The sequence below is a fragment of the Ciconia boyciana genome, chromosome 8 (assembly GCF_034638445.1).
Source record: "Ciconia boyciana chromosome 8, ASM3463844v1, whole genome shotgun sequence".
Taxonomy (NCBI): domain Eukaryota; kingdom Metazoa; phylum Chordata; class Aves; order Ciconiiformes; family Ciconiidae; genus Ciconia; species Ciconia boyciana.
The window spans coordinates 28,804,063-28,827,437 of NC_132941.1; the positions used below are offsets into that span (position 1 = coordinate 28,804,063).

The following is a 23,375-nucleotide window of genomic DNA, read 5'->3' on the forward strand; positions in this document are numbered from 1 at the left end:
GAAGTCAGTCCCTACCAGAGGCAGTAGGGTTGCTTGTGGCCAGGAGGGTCTGCAGACATTCAGTTCCAGTCCTCATCACTTCACAAAAGGAAAGGCAGTTTGTACCTAAGCATGCCCACGTGTTCTGGCTACTAACTTAACATTACAGGTTTGTTTTCTGTTTTATCCTGGCAATTTGTTCAAAACTACATGTGCTTTTTTGTTGGCTTCTTTCATGTCCTCCAGTGAGCTTGAAGTGTAAGAAGGGAAGAATCAGGTAAGGGCCAGGAAAATATCTGAAACTCACTTCTGCTGTATAATGCAGGCTTATATCATGGACCAGTAGAATGATTAGCTTAAGCTACACTTATCTGCTAAGGCCCTGTAACTGGAGGTGTGTATCCATTAAAGAGCAGCTGCTGGGACTCAGCTCAGGAGGAAGATTTCTTGCCAGATGATTTGAAGAGCATCTCAGGAGTGCAGGAGCGTGAAAAAATGTGCTCAGGAAGGATCCCCATGAAAAGGACTTGGAGGTAGATGGACCATCCGTAGTACATGCTTTTCTGGTGGATTGAAGGATCTTGCTGCCACGTTTGAAAGGGGGGGAAAAGGGGTCCTTTATTCATTAGCCTGAATTTCTGGGGTCCTTTGCTTTGTGTAAGAGCTAAGGCTGGAGCATAAGATTTCCACCAGAGTGGTGTAAGGTGCCGTAGACCCAAGCTTGCAGCAAGCGAGACAAGCTCAAAGTCCTGCTGTCATTCAAGAGTCAAACATTGGATCAGAGCTCTGAGCTGCTGTGATCTTTAAGTGCCTCTGAAACCTTCATTCAAGAGGAGGATGCGACTCTAAATGATACCTTAACAAAAGCAAGCTATTGCAATTCAGTAAATAGTGTAAAGCGCATGTGCAGTTGATTTACTGAACCCATTAACTGAGAAGGATACTCAGTACTTTCTCTAGCTTAGACACAATGAAAACAGGTGAGGAGTCTTCTAAATCCAATTGTATGAGGTCCTGCCAATGTCTGTTGTAAGAGTTTGAAATAAATGAGTCCCCAGCGTCAGCAGTTTGAACTGTTGAGTCTAGGTTATGGCTTGCTTGGCGATACCTTGAAGCATTCAGCTATATCCTGGTCCATAATCCGTGTAGAACATCTCTGTCTAATTTCAGATTTCCTGCTTTAAATTCCTTCAGCTTCTGATCTTAGTGCAGGTAGTTTTTTACATAATAACAAGGAGGCATCTTCTTACTTACATTCATCTACACAAAAGTTCCTCTGCCATCCCCAAAAGTGTCCTCACAAACTGGAGGGAGATAATTCTTGCCTGGGACCTTTTGTGGAACAAGCAGAGATGCAGTTTATTGCAGATAATCAGCAAATCTGAGCTGAGGTGACATGATTTTTCTCTTCTTGACTTTCTTTGACACCAATGTCTGTGTTTGTGGGTTTCTTTGCTCGCTAGCTTTCTCCTCCCAGCCAAACTTGGTCCTCCCATTTGCTCTGGTTAGCAGTTTTGAGTTACTTCCGTGTTCCTCACCGCTTTTTCATGCATGTGGTTCACTGGGACCTGTGCGGACACTGAACTGCAGTTTCTTCTCTTGGCTTGTTTTTAATAAAAATTTCATCAAAGAAAATGCTTAGTTGCTTCTAACACAGGTAAATGCATGGTGCACCAACATCCTGGTGGACACCTGGGTTGCTTTACGTCCATGTACAGAACATACTTCATCCTTTCCTACGTCCTCTACCAAACGTTCGTGGCATATTTCAATTTTGACAGAGCTCTACGTGCTGTTATCTTTTTGTACCACTAATTCTGTTGCTTTTTTTTCACAGGGCTAGTTTGGCAGATAGTACTAAAATGCTCTGGTTGCTGTATGTCCTCTTTTATTCTGATTTTTAGGTACCCAGTGGATGTTTCTTCCAGCTACTAATATCGCTGATACTTGTGTCTTTATTCTAATTATGGTTTGGTTTTTTGGTGTAACCAAGCATTCCCTCATTTTCTTCCCTTTTCTAACCTTCTCCCCTTCCACCAGGATTTCTGGCAGGTACAAAGCAGACAGCATGTGCTTTGATTAGTTTGTGCTTCAGACCTCATAATATGCACTTTTCATGTAAAAGGGACAGTGTACGCTCACCCCTTCTCCCCGTTCCTTTAATAAATAATCCTGAATCCTCTCCTTGATCCTCAGCGTAAAGGATTTATTTCAGAATACTTGATAATTTGGCCTGTTAAGAGTACAGTCCTCAGGGTAACTGTTAATATGTGGCTTTATTAATGGGAACATCTTTGAGCAAAGCTCAAATGTGTATCTCTGTCCTCCTATTTTCACAGTGTCTTTTGAGGCTTCTGACTCATTTTGCAGCTTGATGAGACTGCGATAGAGCTGGCTCTGTTGGAAAATTACATTTTCCGCTCAAGGCCACAACGTTAGTTTTATTCTGTGAGAAAGGACAGCTGTTTCGCTGGCCAAATGCCATGGGGAAACATCATGTATTTGGATGTGTGTAAGTTTGGGGAGGGTTATTTATGCAAACTTTCTTGAGGTTTTCAAGTTACAGAACTGTGTAGGGTGAACTTTATTAAATAATATTTTAGGAATAATATATTTTGATGCTATAGTTCATAAGATGGTTTCTAGGAAAAGGAACTAGAAAGTAGAAGGAAGTTAATTTAGTATTAGTAAGTAAAGAGGGAAATGTACTCCAAATGCTTTGTTTGCCTGGTAGCTTTGTGATGTTAATGAAATCCATAGGGGAAGTTAGCAAAAAATAAGCAGCTTTGTGACAAAGTGCCCTTTTTGTGGGTGTATGCAGTCTTTTAATCAGGAAGTGGTTTATGGGGTCATTTTTGGCTTTAATTTATTTGATAGTTTTGCTGGCATTAGATTAATGCTTAATAGTTAAGGGATACAAAACTGAGCTCTGAAAACTGTCCTTGGGTAATGTGGAGTTAGTAGGGAGAAGGGGAAAGGGGAGAGGGAAGGAGGATGGATCGAGCAGGATGGGAGGGAATGTTTTAGGAGATGCTTGACCACACTGACTACAGAAGGAGGGCAGGTCTGGATGGGAGAAGCAGGTGAAGAAGAAAGGAGGAGTGAGAAAGTGGAAGGGAATGGCAAGATTTTTAGTTGTATCTTAATTTGGTTCCTTAAACCATCTGTGAGTGTGATTACAATCTCTAATTAAATGATTATGTGCAGTTTTTCCCCAAACCCCGTTCTCATTTGGTGAGTGATTAGTACTGAGTGTGTGGCCCCAACCTCATTGTCTGAGCCAATGCTTAACACTTGCTTTCTATACAGAATTATTATTTTCCTTGTGTACTTTCACATTGGAATTTTTATCGGAGAAAACAGGCAGTGTGCATTATCAACATAATGAATTCATCTTGGTAATGTGGGCTGAGATGAGGGAAAGCGGTATCCCAATTTCCATCTGCAGACCTAAACAGCCATTTAAATTCAAAGGTGTCAAAAGTCAACTAATTTTAGAAGCATGATTTGGGACATCAAGGACCTAATTTTAATCTTCCCCCATAAAATTCCCATGATGAATGCTGCTGTGGTCCTATAGGTTGTGTTTTCATTACCCTACAGAGGACCGAAACGGCACAGCGGAGGGAAGCAGAAGTGTAGACTGTCCCTTTTCAGAGGCATTTCCTATTTGCTTTTCCAGCAGGGGTTTCTCCCTTGCATGAGTGGGTCTGCTGCCTGCGAAGGGTCGGGAAAGTCTGTGTCATTTTTTTTTTCTTGGTTGTACAGAATGCTGGCCTTGCGTTTCAGGTGCCGTTTGTTTTAAAGGTGATGAATATTTACAGCCTTGCTGGAAGGAGGGAATGCAGATTTCTCTTTCCAGTCTCAGGAGACCACCTATAGTAATAATTGCTGCCTAATTTTTGATTCTCTGTACGTGTCCAAATTCAAATTCAGAGGGAAAGAGTATGCAGAACACCTTCATCCATATCCAGCTCTGTATTTTTGTCAACCTGTGTATATATACAGATAAAATAACCCCCAAATCAAAGGTTTTAAAAACCTCTTTATTAAAATATACTCCTGAAAGGTCATAAGCTGCAGTATTTATCTACCAGCAGTAAATTTTAAGCATTTACCTATGCTAACACTCACCCACCACGATTTGCCATGCAGAATCTGTTTGTGTTTGCCTGTGTTAGTATGTAGACTTCATAGTAAATTATCTAGAGCCACTAGGAATGATACTGTAAACTTTCCACTGCAAAAAGAGGTTTGAGTTTCAGAAAGTTCTTGTGCTGTTTCTATCACAACCATAAACACTTTTCTTATTTAGTGATGTATAAACAAGTGATATAAAAAATCCTATGCGGCGCATCTAAAATGACTTATTTTGCATCCACGTTATAAAGCTAGCCTGAAAAAAACTAAATTCCTCCACTCTCCCCCAAGTCCTTGTTTGGCTTTGTTTCACAGTGTGGAGGGACCTCCCCTGCCTCTCTTTCCCTAAAGTGCTTTTGAACATCTGGGCTGAAAGACTCAATTTTTAAATCTGATTCTGAAAGCCTTTTTATTTCTTTATTTCAGTTTTCTTAATGTAGGTAGTGAGGTGCCAACAAGAGTTGTCATTAAACCTCTAAATACATGGCTTAGGTTCTTTGAAGTTTATATCTTAAAAAAAATGAACAAAAATTTAAAATCTCCCTCATTTCAGAGCCTCCAGTTCAGCATTTTGATGGAGACAGAGTTCAAAGCATTAATATTTTTAGTTACCATAGCAGGCTGCATTGCCTGCAGTTCTCACTGGCATTTCTTAAGGGTTTTCCCTTATCCATCTTGTGTGATAGACTAATACAGAGCATCTGCTTCAAACACATTAGTCAGCAAATGTCTCTGTATATATTTCCCCAGACTTTCAACAGCTCTGCTTGGGGAAGAGCTGTAGTAGTCTGTGCCAGCACGATGCTGTCCTGCAGGCTCTGCTGGACCAGGCAAATAGGAGCCACCTCGCTGCACATTAAAATGTTGCATAGTGCTAATGAGATGGCAGATGCCAGCTAATATTCCTAAAGATGTCAAACAATACGCGTGATAGGTGCTAAAGAGTGTTTAAAATGCATTAATTAAATGGATTGTCCAATAAATTTTACAAAAAGATTTGTTTTCCTATCCTTAGACGGATTCATAATAACTTTTTATTTATAGGGGTGCTGCCTACTGATTTAAGCCCAAGGTATCAAGCCGTGTGCGAGCAGGACTAATCACGCATCATGTCTATGCGTACTGCTTAATGTTATGTGCATAAGTACTAATGTAGGGGATTCTTCTCTTGTTAGAGAGATTTCAATTGTAAAGAGACATGTATCTCAAAATTGCAATAATATGGAGGGTCATCTTTACCTTCTAAAGCCAGAAAACTCAGAAACAAGGAAAGAAATTGTCTGTATTAGGCAAACTTGCAACACAAATTTTTTTGGAAACTTCTACTGTGGAAAAGAGAATATTTCTTTTTAACACTGAACATAAGGCATTTGAACTTATTTTCCTGTATGTCTACGGCTAACCATAAAAGACAGACGTTAATAGATGTCTTTTAAATGGTTTGCATAGCTGAAGGTGGTCAGTTGGGACTGAAAGAGAATTGCTTTGCAGCAAGGTGACTTAACTGTTTTGAAACACTCATGGTTTTGTATTTGCTTACACAATATGGGTAACCTTAAAGTATTTCTTTTAAAAAGGAACAAACTGAGTATGATGACATTTGTCAATAAAAGATGGTTATGGTTCATCTAAAATTCCCTACTAATATACAAAATTACTTTCTGGTTCTGGAGAAATACTCATTATCTTGCATGCACGTTGATATTTATTTTGTTGTTGTTTTGGAAGGCATAAGTCACTGTCGAGTGGTCACATAAGGCTGATAAATTCCTGAAGCTTTGGTGTATATAAGTACAATGGTGATGTGAAACATAAACAAGTTGTGTGAATAAATGTGCTGAAAGTGTGTTTTCTCCTCCAGATTGAAACACAGACTTTTGACTCTTAAGTGACTTACCAGGAATGTGTTCTGCCCAAAGTGGCAAATTAAATGCTGCTCATTAGGTAGTTTCTGAAATGCAAAATGTAGTGGAGCTGCAAGGATTTAGCTGACAAGGCTTTTCTAAATGTGCGTTAAGAATGCAGGCAAACACCAGCGCTGCACCTTGTGTTCGTCTCTGCCTTTGCAGAGAGGGGATCCCTTAATTTGCAGAAATACATCTTTCTTTCAGGTTTGCATAATTAAGTATTAATATGTTTCACTCTTCACTCAGCACTGGGAAAACAATTTTTAAATCCAAAATAAAGGTCATGTTTGGCAAGGAATGGAAGGAGTGGGTTTTTTTCACTGAAATCCTTTGTACCTGGGAGCTGTACCATGTAGTTGGCTCGAGGGAGGCTCCAGCAATAGATCAGTTTTGGGATAGAATATGTGAAGTTCATGCTATCTCTTTGGGTGCTTTGCTTGCTTGCAGCCAGCCTGTAACACAGGTCTGGGGAGTTGCCTGCATATGGCATGCAACTTGGTTTTCTACAGCACACGGATCTGGGGGGGAGGTTGGTCACTGTTATTGGTATGTTCAACCCATGTTCTGGTGCTGTTTGTTGGGCTTGGAGCCTGAGTTGGAAAGGGCAAACCAAGCTTTGTATTTTGAAATTCAATTACATTATTTTTTTTACCTGTCATCGATGTCTGGTATTGTAAGATAATCTGCCTGAATGCCTGTGAAAGGTTTTATTTCACTGAGACTGGACTGGTGGCTTTTCACTGAACTTACATAGCCATGCTTGTGCTGAAAGTAATGGTACATTTGGATTTCTCTGCCTTTTTACATGTTAATTTGGATGCTTGCTCATTTGTGTGCTTGTTTAATATGAATCTACTGCTTGATTGAAAATACCTCATACTTGTAAACTGTTTCCTGTGGCTTGCTCACTTGTGAATGCTCAGTTTTGAATGTTTTTCGGGCGTGCTGAATGATCTTAATTACTGTAGTTTTGGGAATGGATTTAACATAGAAAAAAATTATTAAATGGAAGACATTCATCTGTTTTAACTGAGCACTTTGAGAATGAGTTTGTGTTCAGATACAGAAGGGTGTGAAATGTGAAAGTTCTGAAATTGTGTGTATAACTAATTCGTGAAGATGACATATCTCTAAAAGAGGATGGAGGCTTGGAAAGGGGTTTCTCCCTACATTTTCTGATCCCATGCATTACCTTTCTGGCTAGAAGGGATGGTATAGTATGCTGGAAGGAAAGTAGGATGTGGAAAAGAAACTTGAGCTCTGTAGACAGTGGTTTTAGGTGTTAGTGAGGACTGACTTTGGGTTTCTTCACCTTGAACTTTGAGGGATTGCAGCAGGCCATGTTATGCTTTGTAAAGTAGGTAGATTGATTCTTTTATTTTATTTTATTCTTTTTTCCTGGGGATTATAATATAATTCTGTAGAATACAATGTTTAATAGTGGGGAACAACACCTGAGAAGGATGCTTTCAGCCTTTCCTGTAGTGGGGCGAGCTTCCTACGTACTTTGTGGAAAGCAAACACGCAGCTTCGCAGTGAGCCAGAAGAAAATAAATGGAAGAGTTGTAGATTTTTTTTTTTTTAACTTCTGTGCTCCTACTGCTGAGAGCCTGAAAATCTTATTCATCAGGTCAGTTGTTATTGTAGCAACTTAGCTGTGTGGTTTTTTCTCTCTATTAAGATCAGTGGGAGAAATTCCCTTTCCTGTTAGCTGCAGGCAGGCTGGGCACCATAGTGACAGCATATGTTCCCCTTCCCCAGGTTTCTGACAAGTAGATGCTTGTTTAAAATAAATAAATAAAAATTTGTACTTTGTTTGCTCAAAGTAAGATGCAAATGAGTAAATGCTTCTCCCTCCCATCTGTCTAAACCTTTGTATTTCAGAGAGCAATTAATATCTTTTTTTATTGTTAGTCTATGGATGTGATTTTCAGCTTATGAGGAATAGTTTGAGCTGTTTGCTGACTATGAATTTTAGGTGCAGAAAAGAAACCTATAAAAATTAATAAACTGACCTCTGGAACTTTTTCACGGGATCCTTCAAGCGGGTAAAGCATGCTGCTAATAGCTAGTTTATGATAAAAGCTGCTGAGGAAGGGGCAATAAATCACACAAGCAGGTGAGATGTTGCTGGCAACACCACTGGCAGCAATCACAGAAAACTGCTTTCTCCACAAATCCTGCCTTCAGTTTAAAGGAAAACCAGACATGGTTTACTTGTCCTTAACGTAAGCATCAGTGTAATTTTGCTTCAGATCCATTTTAATGGGAAGGGAAGCAAAAGCATTTTTTTCAGTACATAATACTTCAACCTGGTATTCCGTAAGCATAAATAGCGCTTATCTTGCATGAAATGAATGCCTTTAGCATGTTGTCTGTTGTTAGTGATTCACCTCTTACTAAATTCCTGATGCTCTCCAGATGGTAAAGGACGAGTTATGGGGAAGAGTTTTATTTGATCAGTAGAGCTGAACTTATTTTTTTTCCTGAAAACTGTATTTTTTTGTGATCTATATGATTATTTTTGTCTCTTTTCTTGTGGTTTCCGAGCCAGATACGGGTTAAATTTTCATCTAAATTATTAGCTGAGCTCATCCCCACTCTGCAGCCACATACAATGGTGAGTTCTCTCAAAAAAACCCCTGAGGTGGATGAGAGACATCAGCTGCAGACAGTGGGTCTGACCCAGAGAGGCTATGTGCTAACTCTTGCTGGGATGTCTACTCAGGCTTCTTAGCGGCACCCAGTCAAAGCAACGACCTGGTTGCTTCAAAACTTTCTTGCTCTTTGCAAGTCTAACCGTTCAACTTGATGTTATGTTTTGCCTGCTTATTTTATTGTTGGTTAACCAGTTTTCTTTCCTTTGTCTTGTATATGATGGGATCTCCGCTAGACAGAGGTAACGGTGGGGGACAGTTGTGTAGCTGGACCCTCGTGTGGTGGTGTTTGTCAGCGGTTTTTTCCTAAAACCGTTCCTAAATTGAGCCTTGCTTTCACCATGCTTCTGAGCTTGCATGACCTGGTTTCTGTGGAATAATCTCATCCACGCCTACTCTCCTTTATATTAATTTAATTTTTTTCTGTGTGTGTGTGTGCCGCCTCCTGCTATGTTCTTAAAATGGGTCACCAGTGTGGATTTCCTAACAGTTTTATGGATCCTTTTCAGTCTTTGAAGCTTCAGCAGATCAAAGGGACTTGGATTTTTAACTTACTAAGGGAGATTAGCTGATAAAACACATGGTATTTTCTATTAAAACAAGTTGTTGAAAAAGAACTGGAGCAAGAGATTGAGATTGGTATTGGTCCTGGTCCTCCTAGTGAGCTTGCTAAACACACTCCTGAATTGTGTGCTTCGGTTAACTACACATTTTTTATAACTTTGATCATACTTTATATTCATGTGATATAGTTCTTTCTTGATTGCTGCCACAACAGAGAAAACTGAAGTGCTATTAGTGAAATATAATAATTACCTGTTTGAATCCTCTATTAAAAATCTGGTTTTCATAATCTGATTGTCAGATTCAGACAGTATTAGGCAAAATGGACATAGTTTTATTTATCTGTATTTCAGCTAGGCTAAAACAACTAATTATTGTTGTGCAATTCCTTACCCCTGATTTGAGATGGGGAAGCACTGACCTTTGCAGAGCATTTCTGACAGATTTGAAGGCTGGAAAAGGTCCACTGAATATGAATGGAGATACTAGGGGCGTGTGTATGTGGAATGGCTTGTTGGTGGTAACGATACAAATAAAGCCTTCTGTGTCTCCATTTAATAAACTGCTTTATTTTCTCTTTTTGGGGTGCGGGTTGGATGAATAAATAGAAATTATCCCAGGAGAGAGAGAAGTTTGCTGATGAAGACAGCATATTTTATGCACTTGGAGAATGTGGACTCATTTCTTTTTCCGACTACATCTTCCTCACAACAGTCCTTTCCAGTAAGTACGGGGTTTTTTTCTCTGCAGTTACTTCTTTTTTAATGTTTTGAAGGTTTACAAGCAATGAGTTTGCTATTGTTGTCTACATACATTTCCCTAAAAGGAACTCTTGATTCCTTGAAACTCGAGCTGAGTGAATAATTGCTCTTGCTTCATCTGGTTTAGTCTTAACTTCAAGTGGTTCAGAAAGATAAGTGATGACTTCTGAAGACTTATTTTAAAATGTGGCAAAATTTTTTTTTAATTAGTCTTGACCTGCTGTTCAAAACTGTAAATGGAGATGTGTTGTTAAGTTGTGTTCATATGTTATTCTTGTGTTTGAATGAATATTGCTTTCCAGCTCTTCACTGGTTACTGTTCAAACTCTCTTCTCCAGCTGTATTTTCACTTTGGTAAGCTCAGGCTTGTGCGTGATGTAATCCACTGAGGAGACAAGTTAAGCTGTTTACATTTCAACAAGTATCATTAGATACCTTCTGTCTTTTCACCCTGCTGCACTTGACTAGCATTTGTGATATTTCTGTGATCTGCTAATCTGTTCCAGCAGAATCTTCTGCACTCGAAGTGCTGGCACTTAAAAGTTTGCTTTGTTGGCAAGAAACAGTGAAACTGAAGTCTTTGGTTCTGTGAAACGGCACTTCTAGACTTTCTTCATGGGGGAAAGCAAGCTCAAAACCTCATTTGCAGAGCTTCTCTAGCCGCTTGGAAGGTGCTGCATCACAAACAGGAAAGTCAGCAGAAATTGCAGTTATTTTTCAGCCCCATTAGAAAATGTGGGGTAATGGGGAATATGCCACTGTCCAAATGAACTTGAGACATTTTGGTTTTAGACTTTCAAAAAACAAACAAAAAAAAGAGAAAGAAAACTTGGCCATCTGATCTTGTAAGTATCTGTTTCATGATGACCTGATTACAGGAATTAAAAAGCTGGACTCTTCCCAGTTTACTGTAGACCCCCCATTGCTACCTGCTCTGTGCTGTTCAGGGAGTCAGCTGGGTAATTCTCACTGATGTTTTGTAAAAGCAACAGGTGCTTTATTTTTTTGCCTGTGTTCTTGCATGCTGTAACATGGACAAATTAAAGAGGCAGCTCTTAATTTACTGTGGATCTATTACTGGGGAGAAGCACTGTTCAAGGTCTTGTTTGTTGTCAAATGGATGTGATGGGGGGAAGATGTGTGTGACCTTCACATTGTGAAAACAAACACTGAGAGATAAAGCTAGTTCAAGCCAGGCAATTTGTTTTATGATTTTAATCCGCTTTTTTGTTTGAGTCTCAGAACTGACTCTCTTAAGGCTTTTGCTGTTCCTTTCTTATAGTCTGTGCTGAAATTATCTAAGATATTTTCACTTGTGTAGCAAGGGCTTTTCATCTGAGTCTCCACAGATGACAATGAACACTCAAACCCATAGTATTGCATTACTGAATGTGCTTTAGAAAACGCTTGTGCCCTTGGCTTTATGGCTGTGCTGGTTGGCGAACAACCCCCTAATCAAGTATGCAGGGCGCAAAATTAACTTCATGTGCTTGCACAGGCAGCCATAAGAGAAATTGTTCTTGCTTTGGTTCCTTTGTTGTGAGAATAAAAGAAAAGGGACCACCTTGTGTTAGAGTAGCAGCCAGCCTTGTTTTGGAGGACTACGCGGGAGGGAGGGTTTTTTTTCCTCTTGTTCTTGGGCTTTTAAATGTGTTTGCAATTACTGGCAAATCAGACTAACAAGAGAAGAGAGAATTGTGTGGTGTGTGCTTTGAGGAACGATGTGAAGGGTGGGCAATGCAGGAGCTTTCAAAAAGGAAAAATAAAAAAAGAGAAAAAAAGTGTTCCAGGACTTTTAGGCTGACTTTTAGGTATTTTGGGAGTTTGCTGAATGGTTATTGAAGATGGAGAGATGTCTCTGGAGCTTCTGTCAAACAGTGATTCTCCAGAAGAAGAGTTTTGGTTTAAATTTTAAAGCATTTGCTTTTATAAAAAAATAAAACTCCCAAACAAACCTTGCCCTGTGGCTAGATAGAAAATTCGCTGTTATGCCATGCTGGTTTACTTTCCTACTAGTAAACAGGAATCCAGTAGTTTCTTGCAGGAATCCAGTAGTTTCTTTTTTTTTTTCCCCTGAAAATAAATAAAATAGAATGAGGAAGGTACATCTTAAACCTGACAGTTCAATATTGGTTTTCTCACTGTGTTGTTTAAATCACCCAAACATTATGAAGATATCTGGACAAGAGCTAGCTGTAGATTAAATCAAATAGCTAAAAGCCACTAAATGTTGAGAAAGGAAGGTGGTGTATTGAGCACTAAAGCAGGATAATCAGAAGGGGAGTGTGAGATCAGGTCTGGGGGTAAGAAGCAGGAGGGAGAGGTACTCCTCTGCTGTGCTCAGAAGTGATGGGGAGAGATCAGTCGTGGTCTGGTCTGGCTTATTGAACTCAAAACTGATGAATGATAACCTCTGAAAACAAGAAACCTGAAAGCCTTTGTGTATTGTGGTCCTCAGGAGGGTTGTGCCCAGCAAGTCTGCTGAGATGGCTCCTGCCCATCTCCCTGGCTCTACCAAAAGCACTGCTGGGCTTTGAGAGTGCTTCCCAAAGCTTTTTATTTAATTTGTCTTTGCAGTTTCAGCTTCAGTTCACTTCAGTTATATTATCTGAAATGCAGACTGAGGCAGCTGCTGGGGAGGGAGAGGAGGAGAAGAGGACTGAAGGCTTGATCTGTATGTTGCTTGCAGAGAGCTGTTTGCATATTGCACAGAAAATGAAGTCTGTCACCATATTTTATTTACAAGTGATTTCTTGCTCTAGCACTGTCTGTTCTTGTCAGTTGCTGTGTCTCTGTGAAAATGTATTTTTAAAACAACTAATAAAGTAGTATTTAACTGCTTCAGAAAGTCATCCTTCTATTAAAGGCAATGAGAGCTGAGTGGCCTTGAGGATACCCCATGGTTCTGGTTGCTTCAGCTGCTCCATGTGTTTTGGGGCAGAGGTGGAAAGACAAGTAAAGTACAGGCTAAGCAAAATGTTGGGATTTCCCCTGCGTTCTTCAAATGTTATAGGGAAGCAATGTCTTTGCTTTCTTAAACATAAGAGGTTTATGCTTTTGGACTTGCAGAACAGGTGGAGAAAGGGGAGAAAGAGCTTCTCCATCACCAGCAACTGCAATTTCAGAGCAAACATGGTCCATTGTGCAGGCGTGCTAATGCCTACTTGATTAATGGATACTGAAGGGAGCTGGACATTAAAATAATAAGTCGGTGTTGTTTCCATAATTGGACTGTCACTGTGTCTGGATTTACTCCTCCTGGAAGGAGGATTAAACAGTGTTGGCTCAAGCCAAACGAATCATTCTCTTGCCAGGGCTCTTGTAGCAGACCCGCAGCTCCTTCTTCCATCTCGTGTGGGCTCTTTCTAGGGCAGTGTGCTGCCATCCCTTATGGGTGCTCTCACCTGGGATAGATTGACCTTGTTTTTTATTTTTTCCCCTGTGTAGAAAATAAATCCCAAATCATCTAGCTCTGGAAATTATTTTCTGGCTGGATCTCGAGTGCTGCACAGGTCCCTGCAATAGAGGTGGTGTGGCATGTTCTCCTGCACCGCTGCATGCAGGCAGCGTGATCTCTGGGGTCTGTTTGTGCTGTGGTCACTTTGAATATGTATTGCTGGCTGACACGAATGTCCTCAGCCTCCTCCCTGCCATGAGTGAGATCACCACCATACTGGCAGTGTTTTAATCCTGCAAAGCAGCACTAAGTGCCATAGGGCTCATTTCTACAAGAAAAGGAGATACAAGGTTGCTTTGAGTTTATAGGAATATTTTTGTTTGTGGTCCTATTCATGCTAATTTTATCTTTACTCTAAACTTTCAAGACCCTCTGTTTACCTACATGCATATATGTGGGTCTGTGTCATCTGCACTATGTGGTGCAGGGATGCTTTCAATACTTCTCTGCCGGCCCAGTCACTGCTGCGTGGGATTTCCAAGATGTGTCTGAGCAGCACAGAGATCCCCTCCCAAGGGATGTCCCAACTTTTGAACGTAAGCCTGGTTGCTTCACGTCAGACCGAGAGCGCTCTGGCTCAGTGTCCCACTTCTGCCATGGGCTGCTAGCTGTGCTGAAGGACAGGAGGACAGAAACGGGACAGAATGCTCGCAATTGGTGGCAATTGGCGCTTGAACACTCCATTTTGAAAACTGATGCTGGGGCGTGGGAGCCTCTACCAGCCTCTCCGCCTGCAGTCTTCACTTGGTCTTTCTCTGTTCATCTCTTCATCCCTTGCATTTGCATAGTGCGATGGGCTGATGGATCTCCACCAACCTCCTGTATCACAGAGGGCAGTAAATTTGCGGTGGGGAAGGACTATTCTGTGTGCAGCACCTCTTAGCCTGATTGAGAAGTTACAGAAATTTACTCATTATTTCTATAGAAGTGGGAAATAGAGTAATTTTGTGTTGCTCATAGCAATATCCTAGAACCTGCAGAGGTTTGAGGTGTCCTCTTTCCTTGGGGGTTCCTGGGAGAGCGCAGCTTCTAATGACCTTTGTCTGGAGCTGCCATTTCCACATCTTGTTTCCAGGTCCTTATTTTGGAGAGGCATTTAAGAGGGAATCTTGATTTCCAGCAATGATCTGTGAGTCATGTGGTAACTGATGAGAAGTTGTTGAAAGGTGAGTCTTGTACTCCAGCCGAGGTGCTGTCACATTCTCTCAAGTCTCTGAAACTGAGGCATATGTTTGTCATTGACATTAAAATCAAAATACATAATTTGGTGTCAAAATTACATGGTCTCTTTAACAAGCAAAATAGAAAAGTGAAACAGCAATAATTTTTTTCTTTAATTGATTTTTTTAATTGATTAAATAGAAGAAATGTTAAAAATAGGGTCCCCTGGGACATCACTCTAAGGAAGAGCGTACTGCACGCTTGGCGTGCATTTCTGTATCTGAAGGTGGCACGTTCTCATGGTACAGCTTTCCAAAGGGTGGATCGGAGCATCCATTCACGTGACACATCCTTTAGCTGTTCCTTACGCATGTGTCCGATCTATATGTTTCTGTACAAGACGACAGTTTATTTGTGATTTTACCTGTCAACTGTACTAGTTAACCCCTTCTTTGCTTTCTTGTTGGGCACCTCTCACTGTCTCTGGTGGCAACATGGGCATGTGCAGCTCAGTAGCTTTGAAGCTTGGTCCTCAAGTAGGGCTTGAATCCATGTGCCTGAGTTCAGACATGTGAACCACTAGTGTGGATTTAGAGTGAGGAGCTAACAAAACCTTCGTTTCTCTTGGTCTAGGTTGTTTAGGGCTTTTCTAACTATTAGTAGTCGTGGTATTTTTACTTTGCATGATGGCAGGTTCCTTATCAGCCACTTCCTACCCTTTTCCCCGTGTGTGGAGCTGCACTGGTGAGCCAGGTGTGACAGTTCAGCCAACGTGATCCAGCTCATGCTGTTGGGAAATAACACCTACCCCAAACATGTGCCTGTAATAGAAATAGGGTGTACTTCTGCCAGGTATAAAAGACATGTTTTCCACTCGTGAAAGCGGCCTTGTGTTTTAGATTTTAACTGGAATTTGAAAATAAAATGAAAACTTGATTTTCTGGGTGCTAGACTGCTTTACAGCTTCAGTCAGTATTTTAGTGGGATTGGTATGCTTAGGTTTTAAAAAGATGCATTTGTATTACTTCAGAGGTAATTCTGATTCTTCCTTGTGATAAGAAATAACTCTTAGCTATTTAAAGATATTTTACCTTTAGAACCAATGATATTGTGGCTAAGTCTCCATGCAGTGGTCTAGGTTATTTTAGCTGCCTGTTATTTACATTTCTGGATTGATTAACATAAAAAAAGTTGGTGGGATTTGGATTCATTTTCTGAAATAGTGGAATGATTTGAAAGGAAAATATCTGCAATGTTAGGACATTTTCATGTTTTGGGTTCTCTCTCCTCCCTCCCCCCATTTATTGCAGCTGAAGCTCAGCCATCTATATTCTATGGATAATTGCTTCCCTATAAGCTGTAACTCTGTTCTCAAAAAAATATTACAGCATTTGGAGATGCATTATGTGAAAGTGCATAATCTAGCTCTTCCCCATTACCAGTGCAGTCGCTTACAATGAACTAGATACCAGTGCTGGACTGCTGGCTGCGGTCTTGTAAGGATGAGATTGTCTATGACCCTGTTTCTTTCCTTCAGACAAAATGTTCCAAATCAAACACGTACAGAAAAATTTCTCGGCTAAAATACCGCTGTGCGGAGTCAGACAGAATAATGGCTATGCTGATTCATGTAACTTAAGGGGTGGGGGAGGAATCTTGATTAATCTTTGGCTCGAGGAATAAGGTAAGCTTTTGTAATGTTGTGGCCTGAAAAAAGGAAAAGAAAAAATAGTAAAGCTGCAAGACTTGAAGAGCCATTTCTCTAGATGAAAATCTGTCTCTACCTTAGGAGGACTGTGTTCATTTTGGATTGATTATGAAGATTTTTTTCAGCTTCAGGGTACTATGGCCTTTGTACATATATTTTTAATTTTGGGATAGATGGGGAAGAGGCAATCATAGGTTATTTAACTCCTAATGACTAATTTTTCTTCAAGTAACTCCCCAGCTGAATTCATGATCTTTCGTCCCATGTTGGAGTTGCTTGGAGAGTTACTAGGCTTCAGGATGAATATTGAAGTCCTGAGCTGCTTTGTGTTTAGATTCAGACGAAGAAATTTTCAACTACATCTGAAAGGAGCAATGTTTATTTTCCAAAAGTGTGTTCAAAATATTTTTCCTAAAAAGCAGTACCTCCTCTTGAGGTGGATGCTCTACAGACACTTAATTTTTTTGACTGGAGCCATGTAGTGCATGAGTTGCAAGAGGAATCAGCAGGAAGACCTTGTTGAGAGGTATCTCCAAGTGTGGAGCATTGTGTTTGGGGGAAAGAGAAGATCGAATGAGCACAAAAATAGTAAAATGTGGCCTTTCTCATCAGTGAGAATTTATTGTCTTTCAGAGTGCATTGCTTCTGATGAGAGTAAATGGCAATAAAAAGCAATTGAGTGCTGCAAATTGGTCCATTGAATAATTCAAAATAGTTAAAAATTACATAATTGGCTTAAAGATGCCTAATCAACCCATATAATGCCTCAGAGGTTCCCTGGGGCTTTATATGGATGGATCGGGTGGATTTTTCAGTGTGGTCAGTGCTGCTGCTCGTCAGCTGTTTGGTGGAGGTTACTCATCTTTGTAATGCTACTGTGTGTGGTTTTTGGTTTTCTTATTGCCTTTCTGTTCCCAAATATTTGATTTGAACAAATGGGTCAAGAAAAATGTTGATTGCCCTTTGCACTAACTCCCAGGCTAGTTGAAAAAGCAACTTGGTGTGTAGAGCTGGAGCTATGCATCTACAGCATAATTTCAACCTGATCTTTCTAGATATATGTGCATATATCTTAAAGCAGGGAATAGGTAACTCATGAATTGGTATTGGTGTGGGCTCCAGTACCATGTTTTCATTTGTGTTAATGATTTGGAGGAATCATTAGGGAGTTGTTGTATCCTCCTGAACACCTAAAGACTAGAAATAAAGCTGGAAAAGAAACTGCGGCTGCTCTGACCAGTTCCTGACTTGTTGCCCAAGGGAAATTAGTTGCAATGAAAAAATCTTGATTCTGAATAATGTCAAAAAGTATGGTGAGGAGTTAGGTCAAAATCAGAGCAAGCTGGAAATGCAGCTCAGCACTTGAGGAAATCCAGAAATGGTTTTCCCTTGTAAAGACAGGCATTGTGCCGTATTAAAAGCAAACAGTCGTTTAAATGGTTTTGGTAACTATTGCAGGAGGAATATTGCATTCATTTGAGGCATCTTAATTAAGGAGGCAGTGGGGAAATTTAGAGAAGCTGCAGTTGAGAATGGTGAAATTGGGGAGCATAATAAAAGGGGGGGGGGGGAGGCTAAGTTTAGCTAGGCAAACCAGTATCTGCTGCTTTTATGGTCTGCAAGTTTCTGAAGTACAAGAGGAAGAGAAATGGAGGTTGCACAGGCTGATGTAACCACGAGTAATGGGGCAGGGTGTGCAAGGGGGCTTAGCTGCCATCAGAATGACTCTTCCCCAATAAATCCTGGTCAGAAACATCATGCCCAAGAGGTGAGGCAGAAATCATCTCACTCAGGACTAATAAATTCAGGCTGCCCGGAGATCAGGGACATACATCTTAATGAACATTTCTTCCTGAGCAGGAACAGGATGAGCTAATTGTCTTTAGTGCCCTCTGGTTTCCCTGGCTCGGATTCACGTTTGTTGGATTTAAGTGTCGTTACAAGTAATTGGAGTTAGATACGCAGATCAGAGGAAGAAACGGGCTTTGTTGCTTATCAGCTAAAGAAATGAAATAATTAAATTTGCCAATTTAAAGACACTTTCCCTCCTTGTCCTTAGAAAATACTGACCCTGCAGATTTTTGATGCTGAACTGTTCATTTTAATTTTGCAAGTGATGGTCTCCTCTGGGGCTTTGATAAACTGCACTTGAAAATGTGTGTTTAGAGAAGGGAAAGGAAGGAAACGGCCTTTGCGAGGGGTAAGTTAAGTACCTTGCTTTCTCTGTTCACCCTCTGTCTGCGCGAATGGGACATGGAATTACATTTTTCCTTAAAGAAAGGGGGCAGGGGGGACCAAACACCAACTTGTAACAAGGGGTAACAAATTTTCCAATCTCAGAATATACATCGTTGTACCCTGGCAGGGAAAATGGAGGAAGAAAGATGAGATGTGTTAATTGCTCTTTTTCTAGCTTCTTGTAACTCGATTAGAGCTTTGTATAGTCCCCTATTTCCTCATAGAGGAAACAACTCTTTTGCTAGATTTTGGGGCTAATAAGGGCAAATTGCATCCAGGCTTTCAATGCAGTACATGCAATTAAAGTGAATAAAACTGGATGTGTTATTTAAACAATAGGAGGGTAGTTGGAAGGTGCTTAATATTGTTGCTCTCAAGGAAACGGGGAATTAATCACTGGAAATGATGCATGGATACAGAGGAGGCTTTTTGTATAAATCTCTTAATTAGATTGCATCGTTGAAAAGATTATGAGGTTGGTGTTGGGGACGACTGGTCCACCTGAGTACATCTCAGCTGACGCTGAAATAACGAGGGATGGAGAGCAAAGGTCTCCCCATCCCAGCAGGCAGGACAGAAGTTGGGTAGAGGCATCGCTTCTGCTGCAGGGTTGTGTATGAAATAACACACCACGTGCTGCTGGTGATTGCCATGGTTATAGGAGATATCGTTTATGCACGTGGTGTTTGGAATTTAAAGCGTGATAATTGGCACGAGGAAATTGGAAATCCAGAGATGGTAACAGCAGGACTGTATGTGCTGTATATATCAAGTGGCTAGTGACAGGCCGTTCCTGCCATCGAGTTTAATGTTGTCATACATCTGTTTAAGGCACAAAGTGACTGGAAAAAGTGATCTCATTAACATGTTTGCTGAATCTTTTAGTGATGAAGTGCTACAGTTTATTATAGCAAGGGGAAAACACGATGTAAAAGTCTCCTGGCCCTAAATTGAAGCTGTAGCTAATGTACAAAATCCAGTTCAGTTAATTCCATATTAATTTCCTTTTGTTTGAGTGATTCCTCTTTGCGCTCCCCCTCCCACCCCCATCTGGGAGATGCCTTAATGCAGAACGCTGGTTGCAGAAACTCATTACTTTTTGAGCATCTGCAAGAAATATTAAAAGTTGATTGCAACAGATGAGGTTAAAGGGGGATGAGCCTCACCAGTGATCCACATCCTGCTGCCAGATTTGGGTGGGGAAGAGCCATCTTCAGAACAAAAAAAGGGGCTAAGTTTTAAATGGTCATTTAAGATGACAACCTAAGCACTAATTATAGCCTGGAGGATTCCTTAGAAATCCCAGCAAACACCAAAATTCCTGTAGGTGGTATGTATTTGAAAGTAGCAGAGCAAGATAAATTCTCATATATTAGCTTAATTCGGAAAAAAATTGTGGCACTATGTTGTAGCTTTAAATGATAATGGGTTACAGAGCCCAAAATGGAAACATACTGAAATTCTTTGGTGGGATGCAGGGGAAAGAGCGTGGTTTTGCTGTGATGGGTGGTTGTGAAGCAATGCTTTTGCAGAGTTCTGGCTAAATAAACCATGACAACATAGACTAAATGCAATGAAAAATAAGGTACCACACTGTCTTGGGTGCATCTCAGCTGGTAAGCTCCAGCTCGTGTGTTATCTCAATATCTTAACTGGACTGAGACAGAGCTGGTAATGACTTGTTTAAATTTGCACAGTGAGACAAGAGCTGAGTCTGGAAGAGAATTACCCAAAGTCCAGGTCTGCTTCTCATCCACCAGCTGCTTCACAAAGCACAGAGTTCTCTGCAGTGCCAGAGGACCATCCTCTGCCCAAATTGGTGTTATACTGTACGGAGCAGGCTGGAGCTCTTGCTACAGTGTCATTTTCTGTTGATTGTCATTAGAAATATCAGATGGTGTCTTGGTTTTGTGCTTTTTCTATCTGTAAATGGAATAAGTTTTGTTCAAGAAACATCTCCTCCGCCCAACCTCCTTGTTGAGACCTTTGGTGAAAGGAGCACCATGAAGCTCGTAGCTAGAGATTCCCGAGAGCTGCGTTTTCTTCTTAAAATTGCAAGAATTATGGAAAATTGTTTTTGGATAGAGTCATTTTGAACTTGTGCATTTTTTAAATTGAGCTTTTGTATCTTTAACTGGTCTTTGTTTTTTATTGTGTGTTTGGTTTTTTTTTATGTAGCTCCCCAGAGGAATTTCGAAATCGCCTTTAAGATGTTTGATCTGAATGGTGATGGCGAGGTGGACATGGAAGAGTTTGAGCAGGCAAGTTGAATGACAGGTTGACTTCTTAATGCTATGGCATCTTAGTCATAAGTGCAGCACTCCTCTACGATGTTACTGTGATTTATATTTGTGGTTACTGCTGGTTGACGTCTTTTCCTTCTGTGCTCAGCTGTTGCCTCACTGCCTGCTTTTTTTTGTTTGGTTTTGTTTTTTTTTTCCCCTGGGTATTTCAAGTCATAATTTTTCATTCAACCAGGACAACTGTAAGTATAAACTCCGATTTCCTGTGACTTTGTCATGAAGGTATCTTTACAAGATGTCACCTCCAAAGTAGATAAAGAATTTTTTTCACTGTACTGGTATCATAGGATTTTGATCCTGCTTTCTCCCACAGCTTTTATTGCATTCCTTAATTTTGTTTGTCTTCAGAGGACAACCAAGGCGAGTCTGCTTCAAAGAAGAATTTATCCATTAATTTCAATGTAATCTAAAAACGTGTTTGAGAATGTATTTCATTAGTTTCTTTCCCCTACTTCTTACACTTCATCAGCAAGGAGTTTGATGCAGACTTTTTAATGAGCTTAGCCTGCATGTTTGATGCTGGTGAGGTCCTCCTATGAGCTATGGTTTGTGATTGTGTTAGAGTGAGAATAGATTCAAGACTTGAGCTGTCAGTGGGGAAAACATCTGACCTCCTCAGGCAGAATTGTATGGTTTTCTTGCCTTTGTAGAAAACAGCCTTAAGGCTTTGGAAACTCATAAACACTCTGAAGTCGCTGTATATTAGCAAAGCTCCGTGTGTGTGCTACTTGTGAAAGGAAAAGTGAATGGGTTTGCAAAGAAGGGAACTGGCCGGTTGGATGAGGAATCACTACCTCTGTTATCAAAGAACAAGGTAGAGGAGATACATGACTAATCTACCTAATATTCATGTGGCCCCTGGCACTTCTTCTGTGACCCCACATCCCTCAGGGCTGTATGTTTCATGGGCAAGTGGAAGCTGCTGCTTCTGGGCAAAGGAAGTGACACTCTGGTCAAAAAAATAACCTGCCCTTGTGGTGTTCTTTTTTAATGTTGGAGGACACACGTGTTTGGAGATGGTGAAAAGCTGTGTACTGATATCTGAGAACAAAGCAGCCCTGAATAATCTAGTTAGAAATTCTTACTCATTGGTTGATCGAATAATTAGTCCACTTCAGAATAGTTTGTAAGAGGTCATGTTTGGGGCACTTGCTATAAATGGGAAGAACTAGTGGCGAAGCAGGTCTGTTAAATTAATTCCCCCCCTTCTAATCTTTTGCTGTCATCCTCTTTAAATTATTACTTGTGGACATGATGTCATTATTATGAGTTTGCTCCAGAGCTGTGTAATATATCTGGTTAACTGTACATCTTTAAATGCAAATTTTGGACTAGCAGGAGAATGGGAGTATATTTATCTCCAATATGATATCCCTTCACGTGACAGTTTGTAACGTAAATCCAGGAGTTTATTCATTTTCCTTCAAGTGCAAATTTGAATACACTGCTGTGTCCAGGTTATTGTGCTGTTTGGCACTGCATTCCTACAAACTACTGATTTTAGCTATGAAAAATTCCAAGTTTCCTATTTTCCCAAGTAAAAAATACTGCTCTTCCTTCTATTTGCATAGTGCATGAATATAGCACTCCACTGCAGCTATCTGATAAAATGCCTTTTGAATTGTTAAATATTACAGTAGTTACTAATGTTCTAGATTGAAATCAATTATGGAGATAAATGAATTTAAGAAAAGTAGAGAATGGTTAGCCACCTACTAAAAATGCAGTGATGCCGAGGTACTAACACAGGTGTCATGTTTGACTTTTTTATTAGACGTGTAAACTAACAGAATGTTTCTTGAGGATGAATGTTTCAGAAGCACTATGAAGATGAAAGCACAAAATTGAATTAAATTATTTCAAATCATCCAATAGGCAAAGGGAAGTTATATGTGCATTAAGTCACATAAAAATCCTTAGGAAGAGGGACATATTTTTAAGCTTGTTACATGCATCACTGCCTCTATATAAAGGAGTAAAATTCCTGGTTAGCATCAGAGTATTGTGGTGAAGGCTGGTCTTTCAGAGCTTTCAAGTCAGAGGGTGAAGGAGCTGTTTTGGAAAGTGAGAAGAAGCTGACAATATCTTTGTAGATATCACTACAACTGATTTGCTGGACTTTGCAAACAGAATTAAAGCAAAGGGAGGCACACATATAACATTGTACACATATAACACACACAATAATTTATATGATAAATACTCTTTTTTCACTCTTTATGGAAATGCCTCAGTAAGAGCATGAAGGATGGCAGGGTTTGCAGATCTGTACCATAAACATCTTACCTGGCAGGGGCAGCTGGACCTGGCCCTTCCAGGGTAATATACTACTAGAGGTGGAATAAGTTTAAAAGAGCAACATCATTTTGGGGAGAATGGGTAGAAAAAGAAGGGAAAGGAAAGGGTCACCACAGAAGCATTGTACCATCACCACACTGGCTGTGAGCAGGTGGGAATTACTTTCTTACTCCTTTTTCACATATTATCTTTGGAGACAGCC

General features: G+C 40.3%; 1 protein-coding gene across 2 annotated transcripts in view; it reads left to right on the forward strand.

Annotated features, from left to right (window-relative positions):
* Window positions 1–23,375, forward strand: part of MICU1 (mitochondrial calcium uptake 1) — a 111,131-nt gene that overhangs the window by 49,545 nt on the left and 38,211 nt on the right. The window contains exons 7-9 of one of the 2 annotated variants that reach the window (XM_072869636.1): window positions 8,581–8,646; window positions 9,856–9,970; window positions 20,751–20,833. In XM_072869636.1, coding sequence (XP_072725737.1) covers window positions 8,581–8,646; window positions 9,856–9,970; window positions 20,751–20,833 — 264 coding nt within the window. The remainder of the gene's footprint in view (window positions 1–8,580; window positions 8,647–9,855; window positions 9,971–20,750; window positions 20,834–23,375) is intronic. The other variant, XM_072869637.1, reaches the window with a different exon arrangement.